This window comes from Athene cunicularia (assembly GCF_003259725.1).
Source record: "Athene cunicularia isolate RWA chromosome 8 unlocalized genomic scaffold, athCun1 chr8_part1, whole genome shotgun sequence".
Classification (NCBI taxonomy): Eukaryota; Metazoa; Chordata; class Aves; order Strigiformes; family Strigidae; genus Athene; species Athene cunicularia.
Window position 1 is genome coordinate 23,850,054 of NW_020799109.1, and position 18,880 is coordinate 23,868,933.

An 18,880-nucleotide genomic window follows, 5' to 3' on the forward strand; every position below is an offset into this window, starting at 1 on the left:
AAACGCAGCTGAATGGAGCTTAAAGGGCCACAGATGAAAGAACTTGAACACGTTTCTGACGGTTTAAGATGTGTCTGACAGAGACCTCCTTACCTTAGTAATAAAGAAGAGTTTTTCAACAGGAGCTTAGGATACTTTACTCCAACTTATTAATATACTAACTGGAATGGTGTTCTGACAACAATTCTCCATAGTAAAAAGTACTTATCCTACTACAGAACAGTATTATTTTTCTACTGATAATGCAACTCAATGGAGGAAAGTAATGTTTTGATAAGCATGCGTGAAGATCGTTCCTTTCATGTGCGATACAGGTAAGACTGTGCTAATTTTAGTATGGATGAATAAGTGCTGTTAATAACAGAAAACTAAAGAAGTTGCAACAAATAGTTTGGTATCTCTGTTACTAGCGTTATTGAAACTGAAAGCTAAAGTAACTTTTTTTGCTTTTCTTGATTTTTGAAGTATGAAAATTCATATTTTCTATATAGTAGATTATATTAGGATAATTACAGGATTGTATAGTATTGGAACTGCGTGTGGTTGAAGAATAGTATATGATTTGTATCTATTTGTATAGATGTACTATTTGTAATAGTACATCTTTGTATTTCTGATAGAATGATAATGAAGTATGATCCCTGCATGATAATACCTGCTCTCTCCTCTTTTAGCTTTTGGGCTGCATATGCAAGCTGTTGAGTTTTGTCTGCTGAAGTTCTCTGTATTTGTCCCATTACTGCTTCAATGAACCATAAATTTTTAGGTGTGTTGCTATCTAGAGCAGTGTTCTCCTTGCCTAAAATAGATTTGACTGACAGATTAAAAAATGCTTTGATACCTTGGACTAAAAAAGTTCTATTATTGCAAGTCAAGAAGATACGTGATTACCCTTCTGACAGCTAATAATTTTTCTTCTGGACACTCCTTTACAGCCGTGGGACAACATGTTAGCATTGCAGACTCCCTCTAGTGAACCTGAACAACGGAAGCATTGTGTAGGGCATGGTATTTGGATGGCTGGTGTTTAGAAGGGTACATCTTGCAGCTCATTCAATAGGAAGGGACACAAACACTGGAATGATTGTTTTAAAAAGGAATAAACAGCCTGATTCTTGGTGTGTTCTCCCCCCACCATCTCCCGTGGTCATTCTTGCTTTGGAGGCCTTTTCCCTGCTAGCTAACAGGAACAAGGCACTACCCTTATTTGTAAGACAGCACATGCTACAGCTTAAAAATAATTCTGAAAATGTTCTGACAGTGTTAGACTCCTGTTGGTCTGCATTTCTGTTTCATAGAAGTACAGTGTTCTGGTTAGCAGTGCAGTCAGCAGGAGGAGCTTTTTCATGGTCAGCAAGGAGAAAATTAACAAATTAACTAATTCAATCTGCTCTCTTTATTTTGCTATTTTTTTATTGTGTGGTGGCTTTGACAGCAGGAATCCCTAAGTGTGTGAGCATGTTATTTTTTCTGTGCTAAGTGTTTCTCGAATGTATCCTACTCCTGGCATTCCTATAAAATGTTTACCATGTTGCTGATGCTTCTGGTCCTCCCCAGACAGCTATGGCAGATCCTTACTCTTTAATAACAGCAGGAGCTGTTCAGGGTACTGTAATGGAAGTAAATGGATGAAGAAAGCAGCACAGCCAATTGTCTGGCTTAAACTGGCAAGCCAAAAATAACTTCAAACATATTGGCAAGCAGAGTCAGGGCACAACATCTTACTACTTTATGCTGTATTTCAGTACAGGCTTGTATGACACTGTAATAATAAAAATAAAATGCAATAACTATACAAACGGCCTTATTAAACCTTTCAGTAAGAACTGTGTTGAACATTAAAAAAAATCAAGGCATAATCCTTTTGATTTTTACGTATTAAATTTTTCTAGAAGTTAGAGAAACTACAAATTAATTCACTATATTGAACTGGAATTTTATGATGTTTAATAGCTATAATTTGGATTGTAGTTTAAAATTCAAATCAGGAAAGAATAGCCCATAATGCAGTGTTAGTTATCGGTTTTAAAAATTTTTTTACTATTGTCCCAGGCTGGTTTGGTTCTCTGCTTTTTCCTTCACATTGGTATTCCAGTACAACTGACTTTAAAAAGAAGCTGGTGACCAACTCCCAAGGAAGGGCTTTACTATGGGTCTCTGTCTTACTGTGCTGTTTCTTTCTCCCCACTCTAGTTGACCATTATCTCTTTAGCGCTGTAAAAAATACTTATGGTGGTGGAAGGAAACTATTTTTCATTCTTATATTGTTTAGTGACTGAAAATAAAATGTTGAAGTTAATAAATGGGACTAATAAGTGATCTGTAGAGTAAGTATTTGCAGAACTTGCTTGTCTTGGCCTGCTAAATTCATACACCAAAAACTTGTGCTCCAGTCAAGAAAAAGCAGTTACAAGAACCCCAAATTCAGGTGTGTGATTTTGTGTATGTGTTGTTTTGTTTCTGAGTTTGCCATCAAACTTAGTTTGACTAAACACAGTGTTGCAGGGGCGGTGTAAAGTTGTTTGGAGTGGTCAGTGTGGTATGCTTCTGTATTATGTATAGAAACCAAGAATAAGGACAGGAGTCAGCAGCAGTACATGATCTTTATTACAGGCTGCTGTGGCATTAGTAATTTTGCGCATCTGAATTAAAGAGATATAATAGGGGTTTTTTGGTTTGTGTCTTGGTATGTTATGTGTTGGTATGTTATGTATGTTTCATGGCAAACTGCATGGCAGTGCCATTCCTCCACAATAACAAAAAAATCCTTTAGTGGGAATTGAATGGAGTAAAACTAAGTGAATTATATTTAGAGACTGTAGTAATCAATGAGTCATCTTGTCTTCTTCTGTTGCCTTATTTCTTACCAGTTTTTGATCTTTACTGTAAGATGAGAACAGCTGAAGGAAGGGAGACTCCAAAATGGGAGGAAAAAACAGGGAGGCTAGGGTAGAAGCATCTGCATAGGGTTTATATTTTTGTAAGTACAAAGGTTCAAAAGAGAATATGAAGAAGGTCAGAGAAGAACAAGGAGGGGGAAAAAAAAGGAAAAAAAAAAAAAAAAAAAAAAAAAAGTGGGACCCAGGCAAGATGAAAAGCTTAGAGGGTGTCGTGGTTTGAACCAAGACAGAGGGACAGATAAGGATGAGATAGTTTTACAAATGAGAAATTATGCAGGAGATACCAACCTGTCAGAGAACAGGTCCAGGCAACTATAAACAGAATAACAAAACGAAGCCCTGTATGAGTATTTCCACAGTAATATCTGGAAGAACATTATCCTGTTTAGCAGGAACAGAATTTCATTAGAAGTACACAGATGAATGAGCCTTGTTCTCTTCTCGTCTCTTCAGATTCAATGTGTCTTTTGTTTAGCCATTCGGTGTTGAATAAATAAGTAATTCAATTCAGCCCTGGGAACAGAGAAAGTAATTTCATATTCTCCTTGTAACTATTTAATGACTTCCTAAAACATTGATAACCTAGCCCTGTATAGTTTGCTGACATGCTATTTAACCATTAGTAGTGACAGTTAAAATAGCCTCTGAGAACATTCCTGAAAGTTGATGGCTTTTTGACTGGAGGACACTTATGTTGGTTTCTTTTTTTTCTTTAAAAAAAGTTGTGTTAATTTTCTTAACAGTCCATTAAGTAATGGAGTGAAAAAAGCCCCACAAATCAAACCCAAACTTCCTCTGAGTCCAGTTTTGGTACTTGATGGAGAAGCCTAGCAAACTTTAAAAATAATTAAATGATTTCATAGTAATGAAATACAATAATTTGCATCTTATGTAATGCAAATAAAATGTTAATATTAGGTACAGGCAACTGTGGAAACAAATATTTAATTTTCTCTATTTTTTTAGACTTGGCTTATTTAGACTTGGAAATTGTAGATCAGTAAGAATGGATTAAAATAGAATTATAGCTTTAATTTGCTGTACAGCAACCTGTTAATACAGCCTTTCTAGAGTTGCAGTCAGATTTTGGGTTTGTTTTTGCTCAGACATACACTAATTCCTGTTCTCATTTACTTCCTGTAATTCTGGTTAAATTGAAGTGCTGTAATGACAGCTGATTTTCATCAGCCTGGTTATAAGCCTTAGCTTCTTAGTTATTTATGTTCTGTATGAAGCCCCTCAAATCTTTATTTTTTGTAAGTTATATTAAGTCTGGGATGGCAAAGTCCAAAGATTATGTTTCAAATTCTGTGATGAACCGGTGATGCTGCCTTGGCATTTGGCAGCCTTTGACATAGTCTGAAGTTGATTGAATACAGTGTACCAGGAAAATTACTGGTCCATAGCATTCTCTGATACTGTCTTTGTACCTTTTTAAATTGTGCCTTTTCTTCCTGTATTAGGTGGCTGATGCATCACAGTTGCAAATCAAAACACAAATTTTTTAATGGGATAAATTCACTTACAAAACTGGAGTCCAGTATAACATTTTGGCTATGATATGCCACATATATGGTTTGCTGAAAGATCTCCCTTTTTAGCCATTCCAGCTAAAGAAGTGAATGTGATTGTGTAATGATCTAAATCTTTGCACTAAGGAGCACCACATTTGCTAGCCGTCACTTTAATTGGACATGTCAGTTAACATGAGGTGCCCGGCGAGAACCTCTTTGGAGAGGATTAAGATTACCCAATGAAGTGTTTTAAGTCTTAAACCTTCAGTTGCTGATGGTGTAATCATTTCTGCCTGTACTTAACTGTACTTAATCATTTCTGCCTTTTTCTGTCTTACATTCAACGGGTGCACAATGTAATAAAAACCAGGTTGTGTGTTCTAGCCAATGGGAATGCTTTAACTTCTCTGAGAAGAGTTTCCAAACCTAAAAATACTGTATATGTTATGGATATCCAACCTGAGAAGTTGGGCCTGGGAAGAACTTCATGCCTGCGTTATTATTTGCTGTCTCCATCTTTACCAACTACCAAGCATACAGTATTTTTAATTGATAAAGTTAAATATGTCTATCATCTCATTGTGCTTAAGTTGTGGAATGTCAAAGGCCAGCAGGTACGGTACTGTTTCGTGTTGGTATCTTATTTTACTTACAATCCAAATTCTTCTAGTTCTCTTGAAAGTTAGTGGATTTTTCAAAAATACTTCCTTCTTGCTCAGATTTGAGTAGAATGTTGTATAACAGATTTTTTTCTAATTTAGAAAAATTAAGAAATGTAAACATTGCAGGTGTGTTAAATACTTTGTCACTATGCCTTGTTAAAACAGCTGTCTTCTGGTGTTGCCATGAAAATAACTTCTGGAACAGCAAACATTTGATTGTTGCTATTATTGATCTGTGCATATGAAGGGAAACTATTTTAGGAATAGAATTCAAAATGGTTTATTCTTACAACCAGGTGAATATCAAATGATAATATAATGAGGACATCTTTAATTACATAAAATGTTCTGTTTTGGATTGTATGCCCTTATACTTAGTGTGTAATCCATCTTGAAAAGAAATTCAAAACAATACACAAATTTACAAAGTTGATAATCTACTTGGCAATATTAACACACACATTTTAAACATGTACAGATATGTTTCTGAGTTTTTTTGAAAAATCTTCTAAAAGTAGAATGATAGCATTTTTGTGAGGTTTGTAAAATGCATGTATCTTGAAATTCAAGCTAGAGAACCATATTCAAGATCAAGACCCTGAAGTTGTCTTCCTTCTCATCCTCTCCCCTACCTCCCTCACATCATAGAACTGGAAAGTAGGAAATGTCTGTATATAATTGTTAACACTTACTGAAATGTTCCCTTTTGTACATCTGAATAGCGAAAATACATATGAATGTTTTGGCAGCTGCAGTTCTCTAACATTTTCTTTGTTTATTGTTCAAAATGTAATCTGCAAATTCTGCTATAAATTACTTCATGAATATCTTCTTTACAGTTTATAGTATTTTGTACCTGTGTAACTTCACAATTATTTGCTCATAATAATCAAAAATATTCCAGTGACTTCTGGAATGATAGCGTCTCAGCTAAGCAATTTCAATTGACATACATTTTGTTGTCAATTCAGTCTAGATCTTTTTTATTTACACTCAGAATTTTCACAGCAGTGCCACTATAAGAAATTATGAAGTGCCAGGGAGTATTGAATTATCTAAGAAACAAATTTGGGAAAAATAGTCATGGTCTTTGATACACAGTAGTATTTGAATTTTAATATTTGTTTTCCGTATGATATTTTGCAGGTAACTATAGCATCAGCCTAAAAATAAAAGTGCTTGTGTTTTTCAAAATCAGAATGTGCCAAGAATAGCTTGATTTTTAGGTTACTTTACTGAAATTATCTGGAAGGTGAAAACTGCAATTTTGAATCCTACAGGTGCTATATACAGACAAAGCAGTGTTTGGATTTCCTCCCTGAGCTTAGAAAGAAAGAAAGAAAAAAAAAAAGTTGAAGCTATTTGTTCTAATGTGTTCACTCATTGCTGTTGGAGTTGCAGTTTCCATTTCAGTGTTGGTTTCTGTAATATTATAGTACCAAGCTCATTGCTTGTACTGTGGTGCTGACTCCCTGTCTTAAACAGAGAGACCCTCTGAGTAACATAACCTTTTCAGAAGTCAGGTTATTGGACAAAGTGCTACATTTGGAATGACCGATTTTCTTTTTACTTCAATTGTGCAGGATGGAGGCTTCCTGCCTAGAGCTGGCTTTGGAAGGTGAGCGCCTGTGTAAAGCAGGGGATTGCCGAGCTGGTGTATCTTTCTTTGAAGCAGCTGTTCAGGTTGGAACCAAAGATTTAAAAACACTCAGTGCTATTTACAGCCAGTTAGGCAATGCCTACTTCTACTTGCATGAATATGCAAAGGCCTTGGAATACCATCACCATGATTTAACTCTTGCAAGGTAATCTTGTCTCTAACTATGTTCATTGCATCCCATTCTTGTAGAGAGGAGCAGTTGACTGTTCATTTGCCTACCAAACCCTGCTATTAATACCAGTTAATAAGTGAGTGTGGTGATGGCAGAGGGCCAGGGGCTCCGGCAGGTAGCTTGATTGCCCTTTAACCTGGGAGCTAATACTCATCTGGCACCATAATCCTAGTACTGACTGAGGCCTCACCCTCACCAAGCTTGTGGATAATTAAGTGGCTTCTTTAAATCCACCCTTTCTTTACCCTTTCCTGTTTCTAAAACTCAAGTCTTTCTGGTTCTTCAGAATGTTAAGGTGTCTCTCTTATTTATTAGACAGAACTCATTCATGTTTCTCTGTGTAAAACTCATTGTGAAATAATGACAGTCAAGTAAAACGCAGAAACAGTTAAACCTCACTTTCCAATGTTGGGACTGTCTTTCTACATAATCATTAAGAACTTTGTCTTTATTCTCTTCCTAAAAGAAGTGAATTATTTTTTCTAATAATAAGTAGGTGATCAATACCATGAGTACTAGCAGTTGCACAAACAGCACCAACAAAATTAAATGTGTCTAACCACAGGTTGAACAATGTTTATGTGAGTGCATTTTAGATCTCAAATGAACTGAATACATATGTATTTACATGGCAGTAATTTATTTTTGTAAATTCTTCTAATTGTCTACCATATGTTGATCATCTGCTAGTTTCAAACTATACACTATTTACTGGGTGCTTTATTTCTGCATTTTCAGGACAATTGGAGATCTACTGGGGGAAGCTAAAGCTAGTGGGAATCTGGGCAACACCTTAAAGGTACTTGGGAATTTTGAAGAAGCTATTGTTTGTTGTCAGAGACATCTGGATATTTCCAGAGAGCTTAATGATAAGGTAAGAATTATTTACAAACTGGGAAGTAAGCTGCTAATACATGTTACTGAGGCCTATTCTATTCCTAATGAGTGTGTCACCTTTCAGAGGCAAGTAAATACTGAATGTTCAATTATTTCTTCTACACAGTAAGAATCTGTTAGTTGTAAGATAGTTGTTTGCACTTGGAATACTACAGATCCCTGTTTCTTTTTTGTAATTATTATTATTTTTAATTATAATTGTCCTCAAGAATTATGATGTGTCTTGCACCTCAAAAGGAAGTAGTATGCAAACCAATTTGTTTGAGGGATGTATCTGGGTGGAAGTAAGATGGATGATAAGAACATGTTCAGAATGGGCAGAGCATGTGTTGACAACTAGTTAACAAGCTTTTTTTCCCATCTACGGATTGTACTAATAGTTGTCACACAGGACTTTGAAGCATAAAATTTTAATTCCTTATTTTACTTTTGGTTTAGGTTGGAGAAGCAAGAGCACTATATAATCTGGGAAATGTGTATCACTCTAAAGGGAAGAATGTAGCTAGTGCTGGGACTCATGATCCAGGGGAACTTCCAGATGATGTGAAAAATGCTTTACAAAAAGCTGCAAATTATTATGAGTAAGTAGTAGCTTTAAATGTTTGGGATTGAGAGGACATGATCATCTAGTTCATTAGAGTGTTGGGAGATTTGTGTGTTGTTAACTGACCTGTGGCATGCTCCTATTCAGAACAGTGGTACCTGTGATTTTTTTTTCCCTTTTAAACTGGAGAATGAGCTATTTTTTTTGTTATGCCCTCATTTTTAGTGTACTTCTGATTACTTTATAAGTCCTTCCCTTATGTTAGAATCCAGTATTACTCTTCAAACCAGACTGAGACAACAGGACCTCAGTATACTTGTATATAATGTAGCTTTGTAGCCAGATGTGAGCACGCCAGCTTGACTTAAGAATGCAGTTAAGTTTTATATCTCACAGGAAATGTTTCCTACTCAGTGGAAGATTTATGGTTTCATAAATGCCATTAAAATAGGCTAGGGTAGAATACCTCTGCCTTTTTCTTTATATAAATGGATTTTTTAAAAACTTACTACTTAAATGACTGAGGAAAAAACCTGCTTAAGTCACTCTTCTTTCCCTTCTCACTTCCCCCAAAACAGGGAAAACCTGACAATAGTAACAAAGATGGGTGATAGAGCAGCACAAGGACGTGCCTTTGGAAATCTGGGAAACACACACTATCTTCTGGGCAACTTCAGGAGTGCAGTTTTAGCCCATGAACAGGTACAACAACGTGCTAGTAAGGAGTTCTGTTCTAGGAAAATATCACCAGTTGCTCCTAATCTTAAGTACCTGTATTGTGTTGGATTTTGTGGCAAGCTTTTTAATGCAGGTTTTAAATCTTAATGGCAGAGCTTCAAGTTTGGCTTGTTCTTTTCAAGCATTGTTGGCCTAAAGAACAGGTATAGACACACGGTGGAAAAACTAAGTGTGCGTTTCTATATACAAATGTATGTTACAAATTACAAAAATGAGTCAATAACACAATTATTTCACATTTTAAAGCGTCTTCTAATTGCAAAAGAATTTGGTGATAGATCAGCAGAAAGAAGAGCATACAGCAATCTTGGAAACGCCTATATATTCCTGGGTGAATTTGAAACTGCTTCTGAATACTACAAGTTAGTTGACTGCTTTTAATTTCTACCTCTTCTTGTACAGTTTGCTTCTGTTGTGCCTGGTACTTTAGCTCACTGTAGAATAGCCATCTCTTCAACATATGCTTAGAAAAGAGCTGTATTTGTTTAGCAAAACCAACATTTTCACTAGCTGTTTAACTATTCTGGTTCTTCTAAGGGAGGGGCTGCATTAATTTTTATTTGTTAAACTTTTTTGTTACTTTAAATAGATTCTTCTCAGCACTGTAGATATCCTTCTGTTGATAGACATTTTTTTCCCTTTATTCTAGAACCAAGCATTACCGTCTTAGCTCTTAGCAAGTTCTGGAATGATCTGAGTAACTTTAATACACCTGAGATGGGTAGTTGTCTCAGGTACACTCACTGACTGAGATAGGTGGTGCATGTCAACATGATTTGACATACTTAGTCTGTATTTTCAATCACGATTCTTTTCTTGATCTCTGCACCACTAAAGAGTGGCTGCTGTAACTTGGGAAAATACCAGCTCGACAAAGACTGCGTACGGGTGTTGCTAACATCTTACATGGATTTCAGAGCTTACCTGTTCTTTTTGAAAAGGAAAAAAAGCCTCAATACTGAGCTTATTGCTCTTAGCACTCAAATTCTTACCTAGCAGGGGTAGGCTGGCTTGGTGGTTATGGGTCTGTCTTGCTCATATTGATGGAGAACATACAGTATTTATTGTAATGCTGGTACTAAATTAAAATTAGAAGATGCTAATTGAGGGATCAGTCTGCTCTCTAATATAAAGGAAATGGAAATAAGTTGCAGTGGAGGGAAAACAGATGCTTAAAATCTTGTGAGAGTTTACAGGATAGTAATTTATAGCAGCTAATTAGCCAGCTCAGTGTCCTAATTTGTTTAATTTGTGTAACTGATTTTTAGTTGCACGAGTATACTTTTAAAAACTGTTCCTTACAGTGATTTCTGAGGTGACTAACCCCTTCTTGCAGGAGGACGTTACAGCTGGCTCGACAGCTTAAGGACAGAGCTGTGGAAGCACAGGCCTGCTACAGCCTTGGGAACACATACACCTTGCTTCAAGACTATGAAAAAGCCATTGATTATCATTTGAAACACCTTGTGATTGCTCAGGAATTAAATGATAAGTAAGTCCCAAGAGCCTGTTTCATGTATGTATGACACTGAAACCAAATCCCATTGCCTCTAACTTTGCTGTCATTGTTCTGTACATGGCAGCTGAATGAATGTGAATTCCCTACAATGCTGGCCTCCAGTTTTCATATGGGGAAAAAAATACTAATGGAAGTACTGCATGTAATAAGTCTGAGATGAAAGAGGAATTGCATGATTGTACCTACACCTTCTGTCAGCATCATCTTTGTAAATTTAGGAAAAGTAGATCTCTTTTTTCATTACTTCATTGTAATAATTTTGCATACCTTCACAAGAATACATCTACTTTTCTACAAATTAGGAATATGGGAAGGAATGTGGAAATAATAATACAGTAGCAAGTAACGCTTATTTTATAATCATGATTTCTAAGGCCTTTTTTATAACCTTGGTACCCCAAAACTAAATTTTTTTTGCAACTTTTAAATGCACTTCTAACTCAGTAGCAGAATATATGAAGAATAGGGTGGCATGTGATCTGAGGAAAAAGCAAAGTAGATTGTAAAATGTTCCGTGCTTGCAAAAGTGAGTGACATGTTTGCTGTGAGCTTAAAATTTTTTTTATTAGATTTGCTCATATTTATTGTTACACCCAGATCACACTCCTTTAAATACAGTACTTAACATGCTGGTGCTGGAATGGTTTCTGAAGATAACCTTCATTTTTCTTGGCACAGCAATCTTGTTGTGGCAATATTATGAAAACCTGACCCCTACTGTTCAGTGAGTAAAGATACAATTGAAAATGTATTTATTTTTTTCAGAATTGGTGAAGGAAGAGCCTGCTGGAGTTTAGGGAACGCATATACTGCTCTGGGAAATCATGACCAAGCTATGCATTTTGCAGAAAGGCACTTGGAGATTTCAAGAGAGGTATGATTATCACATTCCACCTGTGTTGGCTGTTGGTTTTTCCTCTCACTAACACAGCTATTTTGATGGAGGTGTGTCCATGCCTGTGATTTTTAATTCTGGAATGGATTTTGAATGACTTCTGGATGGTTGGTTCCAAATTATTTCAGCCATGTTTCACTGCAACTAGTTCCTTAGTTCTTGTGCCACCTCCAATAACGTCAGCATGAATCCAGATTAATAGCTTAGCAGAGGTTATTTTTTAGGCTTTGGCTTGCACCTTTTAGTTGTTACATACTTCAATTAAAAAGATGACTCTCTGTTTTCAACAAAGAAAACTTTTTCAGCCTTTTTCTCTCTCAGATCTAGGGGACAAATTTTGCTTCGTATTTGCATATATGTGTATTTTGTTAAAGTAATAGAACTGCTTAATTTATGTGGTTGCAGGTAGGCGATAGAAGTGGGGAACTCACTGCCAGGCTTAATCTCTCAGATCTTCAGATGGTTCTTGGATTAAGCTACAGCACAAACACCTCCATGATGTCAGAAAGCCAGGTGGTAGATAACAGTTTGAATGGTATGTGCCCATTTCTGCAATACTTCCGAACAGTGAACTTCAAAAATAACCTGTTCTTTGCATTGTTCTGGGACTACAGATGGCTGAGTGTGCAGGCTTCCCCCACCCCCCCCCGCAGAAAAAAAATGGTTTTTGCAGCATTGGCTCCCTTCAGTTCTTCCTTTTTTGCAGGATTTATGTTGTGAATCACAGGTTACTGCTTAGTTTCTTCACATGATGTTTCTAATTGTGTTGCGTATCATACCCCACCACACCACACACCCTTCTGTTTTTATGACACTGGAGGTTACAGTAGGACCCAGTTCATTTGATGTTCCTCTGTTCAAAGGTCCATGGTCCTTCTCTTGTGGCCCATAAAAGCAACTTTACATAGCTTAGATCATCATGGTTTTGAAGGCTGCTTTTTCTAGTGGTTATTTATTCTCTGCACTATTTTGGAACTCAGAACTGCTGTACCTTGGAACTTAGATGAATACAGCCACAGGTTTCAGGGTGACACCGTAGATCTTTCTGATAAAAAGATTAACTTGATTCTTTCTTGAAGGTACCAGACCGAGAGTAGGACGTCGCCACAGTATGGAGAACATGGAACTTATGAAATTAACACCAGAAAAGGTTGGCACTTCGCTTCTTTTCTGCTAGTGAGACTGCAATGAAATGTTTCTAAGAGTTTAACTTCAACAGTTATAGTTGGAAGTTTTATACTTTTAAAAACTTTGAAAGAACTCAGAAGAATGCTGATGCATCATTTGCATCCCCTTTTGGCATTAGTTGATTAAGATAGGTAAAAGCAATTTTTAACAATTCTAACAAATACTGTTTTGTCATGTAGGTAACAGTCTGCATCTACTATATATGTTTGTAATGGCTTGTGGAAAGCTTGCTTTATTCCCCTCACAAATAAGAAAGAATTGGTGTCCTGTAGTGTGCATCAAAGGAATTCCTTGCATCTGCTTTTAAAAAGTGGTTTGAGGGTGCAATGTGATAGTGATTCAGAGTGAAATTCCTAAGCTTTTTAGCTCAGCTGTTCTGAACATTTTTTCTTTGGTTACAGTAATTTTATAGGCACTTAAAATTTATGTTGTGTTTTTCACTTTGGGATTTCAACCAGCTTGCAAGCCATTAGGAGTTTCAACATCCATCCTGAGTAAGGATGCAATTTCCAAATGCTGAAACTGAGTCACAGATAGGTAAAGTAACTTCCCCCCAAGCTCAGAGAAATCTCTGGGAGTTGCTGATTAAAATACTTTTGTCAGTCTTTGAGAGATTTCCTTCAAATTCTTGTCTGCCTTTAAATGCTGGGCTAGCAGTTCTACTTAAATGACTCCAGTGGCAGACTGAAATTGCTATTTTTCCCTCCACAGCGAGGTATCTCATTCCTATCTCCAAGTGATGCAAAGCCTGCCATCAATTTATCAATAGGAGATTAAGTCTCAAATCTTACATCTGGACAGTTGGTACAGCTGAAGTCAGCACTAATGCTCAGGAGCCTCTTTGTGTACTGATTATAAAAAGACCCTGGTTTTAGTGCAGGGTGATTTCTCTGCAGGGAACCTCTATAAGCTTTTGGCCAGTGTCAGCTGTATTTTTTCTTACTCTCTGAACCTATCTGTGATATCCTTACAAAGTACATAGCCTTCTAATAGTCTGTGCTCTAAATATACTAAAATGTTTCATATGGATTTTTGTAAAGAAGTATTAACCTTGTATTTCAGCTTAGCTCTTAGAAAGGGCTTTTTTCAAGACATTTAGCAGATTCTAAAAATTCACTCCATAGATGTCATTGATGTATAGAACAATGTATGACACTGTATGGCAGTACGGTTTGATTGTGTGGGATGCCATCTTCTCGCAGTTGGAATCTGTGTGCTGATCTTAAGGCAATCCATTTGGCTAGGCAGTGCTGCTGAAAGATTTGTGACTGTTCACAATTTCTGATGTTGAATTGAGAAAAAAATGGGGTTTTATTCAGTTATTGTAAGAGTTTGTCAGCTGTAGATAATAAAGCTGTTGATTTTGTGGATAATTTATTTTAAAACAGAAATTAGGGAATATCTGTCCATTCTGTTCTATAGTGAAAGGAGCTGATTAGTCCTCTTTGCTCTTGTGCTGGCATTCTTCTCCCTCTTCCTTTTCAATCTTTACTGGGAATTTTGTGTATATCAAGGACTTACAGAAGACTGGTTGAGTATCTGGGTTTATATAAGGGTTTGTTTTGCTCTAGTGCTTTGTAGAGCTATGAATTTTAAATTTTTTTTTGTTCTTTTCAATTATAAGAATGTCAGGTGAAAAATGCCAGCTATGTCTGCATCTGAACATTCACATGAATTACATTTCCTGCACTGCAGTCAGCAAGGAAAACTATTTGACCATAACTTCATCAGTCAGGTGTCACACTACAGGTCAGTTGTAAGACCAACCAGTAACAGTACTAACCTGCTTCAGGTAATGAGAGCTCAATCATCACAGGTCAAGTAAGAGAACCAAACCCTAGGCCTTCACATCCTCATGGCTGGTAAACTAAGTAACATAAAAGCTGCTTCAATCTGGGGAGGAAAAGCAGCAGCAAGTAAGAGGTAACAGTATAGATAATTAAAATCAGAAGGCTTAATTTCATGACTCTTGTTTTCTTAGGTTCAGAACTGGAACAGTGAGATTCTTGCTAAACAGAAACCACTGGTTGCCAAACCTTCAGCAAAACTGCATTTTGTAAATCGACTAAAAGGCAAAAAGTATAAAAACGGCACCGCTTCCAAAGTTTTGCAGGATGCCAGTAATTCTATTGATCATCGACTTCCAAACTCTCAGAGGGTAGGTTTGGCGAGCTGTGGAGATCATAGCCTCTACTCATCTTTGCTTGATCGAGATTGCAGAACACACAGTCCTGCAGCTGTCCATTTCACTTTTACTTAATTAAAACACTGTTACTCTGTAAAATGATGCAGAATCTGCCATTCTACAGCTGTCTCATGGGTGGTGCCAGCTTTAATCTTTTCCTACTATTTGAACCTTTTTTTACCAGTGGATTTTCTAAAGTTACAGCTCAGCTTGCATATATATTTCATTTCTAGTCTCTTCTAGACCCTGCTTCTCCAAACTTAAAAAAAAAAAAAAAAAGAAAAATTAGTTTTTCTGATTCAGATAGTAAGGGGTATTTTTGATGTATTTTTAAGGTTATTGTACTCTTGACAGAAGTCAGCTAAAAATAAACAGTGTCATTTGATCTAAATGAGAGAGGAGTGCTTTTGACCAAAGACCTGAGGAGACAATGTAAACTGTTGCTGTTGTTTTCCTCTTTCATGGGCATTTGGGTTTCTGGTGGATTCATGGCTGAGGAGGAGTAACTCCAGTTGTACTGATCAGACTACTGTTGCTTTCTTGTATAAATGTCTATAGAAATGGACAACTAAAATTCATTTAGTGGATTTCAGATACACAAATACCAAGCATATTACTGGAATTAAGCAGCGATGCAGTTGTCCTCATTTTAGGTACTCTTGTGTTCAAAATACCCCTGACTCTTCTCTCCTCCTCAGAAAACCAGTCGAGAGACAATGGCAGATGAAGGGTTCTTCGATCTGCTGAGTCGATTCCAGAGTAACAGGATGGATGATCAGAGATGCTACTTCCAGGAGAAGAACAGATTCTCAGCTGCATCTGTGGCAACATCCTCTACTCCACCTAAAACAATGAGAAAATGTAATTTTTTTAAAAGTAAAGTCTGAACTTTAGTTCCTGCCAAATGCTACTTTAAAAATGTATTTGCTTGCAAGCCCTTCTATGGAAAGGAACTTACTTCTAGGCTAACTTGTTTTTTCCCTCCTCCCCAGCCTTTTCTACTTCAGCAGTCTCACCCCACACCGATGAATTTCTAGACCTCCTTGCCAGCTCACAGAGCCGTCGGCTGGATGACCAACGTGCCAGCTTTAGTAACCTACCTGGACTCCGCTTTAATCAACACAACCGTCAGTCAGTACTGGGCCACCTCATGGCAGGTAACAACAGAGAACTAGATGACGACTTCTTTGATATTTTGATAAAATGTCAGGTAAGTTTTTTACAAAAATCTTCAGATTCTGAGTCTTTGGGGATTTGATTTGTTCATCCTTGCTACTCAGTTTCTTCAAGTAAGCCACTATGTTTATCATGTGTTTTTAAGATACAAATTGATTTGGTGGATAAGGAAGGTGGATAAGGAAGAAAAAATTAGGATTTTTTTAATGATTTCTTTCTCGTTTTGATTTTTTTTCCTAAATTATCCAGTGTCTATTAAGTCCATTTTTGGTATTTAAACCTGTTAATCATTTAAAGTAACAAATGCTGAGAAGGTGGAGGAAAACAGCTGAGGCTATTAAAAGGAGTATGTAAAATGCTTTTAGGAAAAAGTGTTTAGATCTGGCTTGTTGGGAGGGCACCTGATATACCAGGAATCCTAAGTTACCAAATGAAAGAATTCAGCACCAAAGTTTTAATGGTGATAGTGATCATCATTCCAATGACATTAAGTTTAAATGTATTTCATAGCAATACACAAGTGAGGTGTCTAATTGCCAATTACACCAGAGAGTTTAATTAAAAGACCTGGTGTTTTACTCGATGGGTTGATAAGGATCTCAAAATACAAAATTCAGATACTCCAAAGGTAAGTAAGTACATTAGGTTGGTGGGGGAGCAGCACTGGGGCTGGAGTCTACAATGCTGGTGTTCCTCAGCCTGATGAAACATCATGTTCTGTTTTAGCTACTTGTCTGTTTGCTACTTTGAGTCAAGCAAAGAATTTAGAGGTTAATATGACAGATTTTGTCTCTTCAAGTGCACTGTATGTGGCAAATTTAACACAATGACTGATGGTGCTTATTGAAAAAGGAAGGGAAAAATGTAATCCCCTTGGTCCCTACTGCTGTAAACAGAAGCACCAAAGGGTAGCTGACTTTTGAGGCTGTCTCAAAGATGGCTCTGTCCAAGGTCCATCCTCTCTTAGTAGCAGATGCTGAGAGCCTTCCTGCAGCGGCCCTCCAGCTAGCTCGGCTGCAGCCTGGTGCTGCTAAGGCGAGGGAGCTGCTGGAGATGGCTGCAGGCCCCAGCCAGGCCTGGCGGGAGGACAGGCTGGTGTGTGAAAGGAGCACAGGCACCCTCTCAGAGCTGTTCACAAACTGCTCTGTAACACTGATCAAAATGCACACGACTCAGATTTTGAGTTTGGAGGAAAACTGCCTTTTCAAAGCTGACAAGTGTGGCTATTTTTTACTCCCTGTATAAGGAAAGCAAGACAACCCAATTTTCTGTTGTATGAGACTAGAAATACTGTGTACTTCTGCACAAAGGATACTTGAGTCTTATTCTGCAATATGAACAGGAACTAAACTGGGGGTGTGATTTTGAGATACATTTAGACAGGTGGTTTGGAGGAACCATTTTAGCTACACGTGCACTCTTGACTTACTAATTTCATTTGAGAAGTTTAACTTGAAACAAAACTTGCAAATTAAATCCTTGTAATAGCTTTAAATCTGAAAACGAAAGCTTTTAGTAATTTTTTCACTTATATTCTTCACTTATTATATATTCCTGTAAACATGCAGCTTTATTGCTTGGTCTGTCTGTAGGGTTCCAGACTGGATGATCAAAGATGTGCTCCTCCATCATCTGCAAAAGGACCAACTGTGCCAGATGAGGACTTTTTCAGCCTGATTTTGCGATCGCAAGCTAAGAGAATGGATGAACAAAGAGTCCATTTACCCTCAAGTATAAAGGGAACAAATTCTAGCTGAAGAAATAAACAGGCATGTACTGTACAGTAGCATCTTAGGTATCTTTTTTCTTTGCTGGAAAAACATACATGCCTTTTTACAGAAGACTGCAATTAGTAGTTTTGTTCTCCTTCTAACAATTTTTTGTATAAATTGCAGCAGCATCACACTCGTGACCAATAGTTAGAGTTGCTGCTGCTCTTTGTGGCTGGCAGCTGCTTTTAGCAGTGTCCAAGATACTGATTACTGTATCTCCCTCTTAACTGCCTCTAGTCTATGAACATTAATATGAAATTTTTTCCCTGTCAAGGTAATCTCATTGCTAATGTGTGGATTCTACCACTGTCTCCAACTAGTATAAGACCTAAATTTGTATGTTCTTTTTAAAGAAGACTTGATTTTTTTTTCTGATTTGTACCTCCCTGGAAAAAGGTCCTGTTTTCTTTTATACTTTTTTTAAAAATAAAAAAAAAATATTGAGAAATAGCTTCATTACTTAGTCTGTCTTTGTGTCTTCATGCTGTTTCTGCAATCATTTTTATTTAAAAAAACCCAACACCCCCACCCTCCCCTAGTTTTAATTCTGTTTAACACAAAAATAGTATTTTCAAAACATGATGGGGTTTTTGGAAATACTTAGTTTAAGTGTTTCCAATATTATTCAGTGCCATTTTACAGTCAGAATAAATTTTAAGACGACACAGTTGTTTTTAAGAAACAGCTGCCAATGCTGTTCTGTAGACTGTGTGGTACATGTCCACTGCCAGCTGTGGTCCATGCACCGGGGAACCACAGGGGTGATAGGTATGTGCCACAAAAGACCACAGATGTCAGGTAAGTGCTGCAGTAAGTGACTTTAAAATGTTACAAACAGTAAACATATGTACTGCTTATTACTTGAGCTGAACTACTACTCCTTGGTAAGGATGTGCTCTGCTGGGGTAGTTCTTGGGAACAACAGTTCTGACTTAGTCTTCCCCTTGGTAGATACCTGTACTGAGATAGTTCTAGATGTTGTTTTAAGTGTAGGTATCTTGCGTTAGAAGCCACTGCTTTTAACACCAACGGTGGCAGACTGTTCACTTCAGGAGTTA

General features: G+C 37.0%; 2 protein-coding genes across 5 annotated transcripts in view; one reads left to right on the forward strand and one right to left on the reverse strand.

Moving 5' to 3' along the window:
- On the forward strand, nt 1–18,271 carry GPSM2 (G protein signaling modulator 2). Of its 4 annotated transcripts, none has more exons than XM_026854435.1 (14): nt 1–314; nt 6,660–6,881; nt 7,647–7,782; nt 8,244–8,386; nt 8,928–9,051; nt 9,334–9,449; nt 10,424–10,579; nt 11,372–11,480; nt 11,907–12,036; nt 12,581–12,651; nt 14,671–14,847; nt 15,573–15,735; nt 15,867–16,084; nt 17,643–18,271. In XM_026854435.1, the coding sequence occupies exons 1-14, from the start codon at nt 253–255 to the stop codon at nt 17,805–17,807; spliced, it is 1,992 nt and encodes a 663-aa protein (XP_026710236.1). In that variant the 5' UTR covers nt 1–252; the 3' UTR covers nt 17,808–18,271. The 4 variants fall into 4 exon arrangements, with proteins under 4 accessions (XP_026710236.1, XP_026710239.1, XP_026710238.1 ...); XM_026854438.1 differs by having other exon boundaries at nt 15,867–16,031; nt 17,643–17,784; XM_026854436.1 differs by lacking the exon at nt 1–314 and adding an exon at nt 4,449–5,028.
- CLCC1 (chloride channel CLIC like 1) overlaps nt 15,603–18,880 on the reverse strand; it is a 16,962-nt gene continuing 13,684 nt past the window's right edge. The window contains exon 11 of the mRNA XM_026854439.1: nt 15,603–15,717. The gene's annotated coding sequence lies outside the window, so the exon portion shown is untranslated. The remainder of the gene's footprint in view (nt 15,718–18,880) is intronic.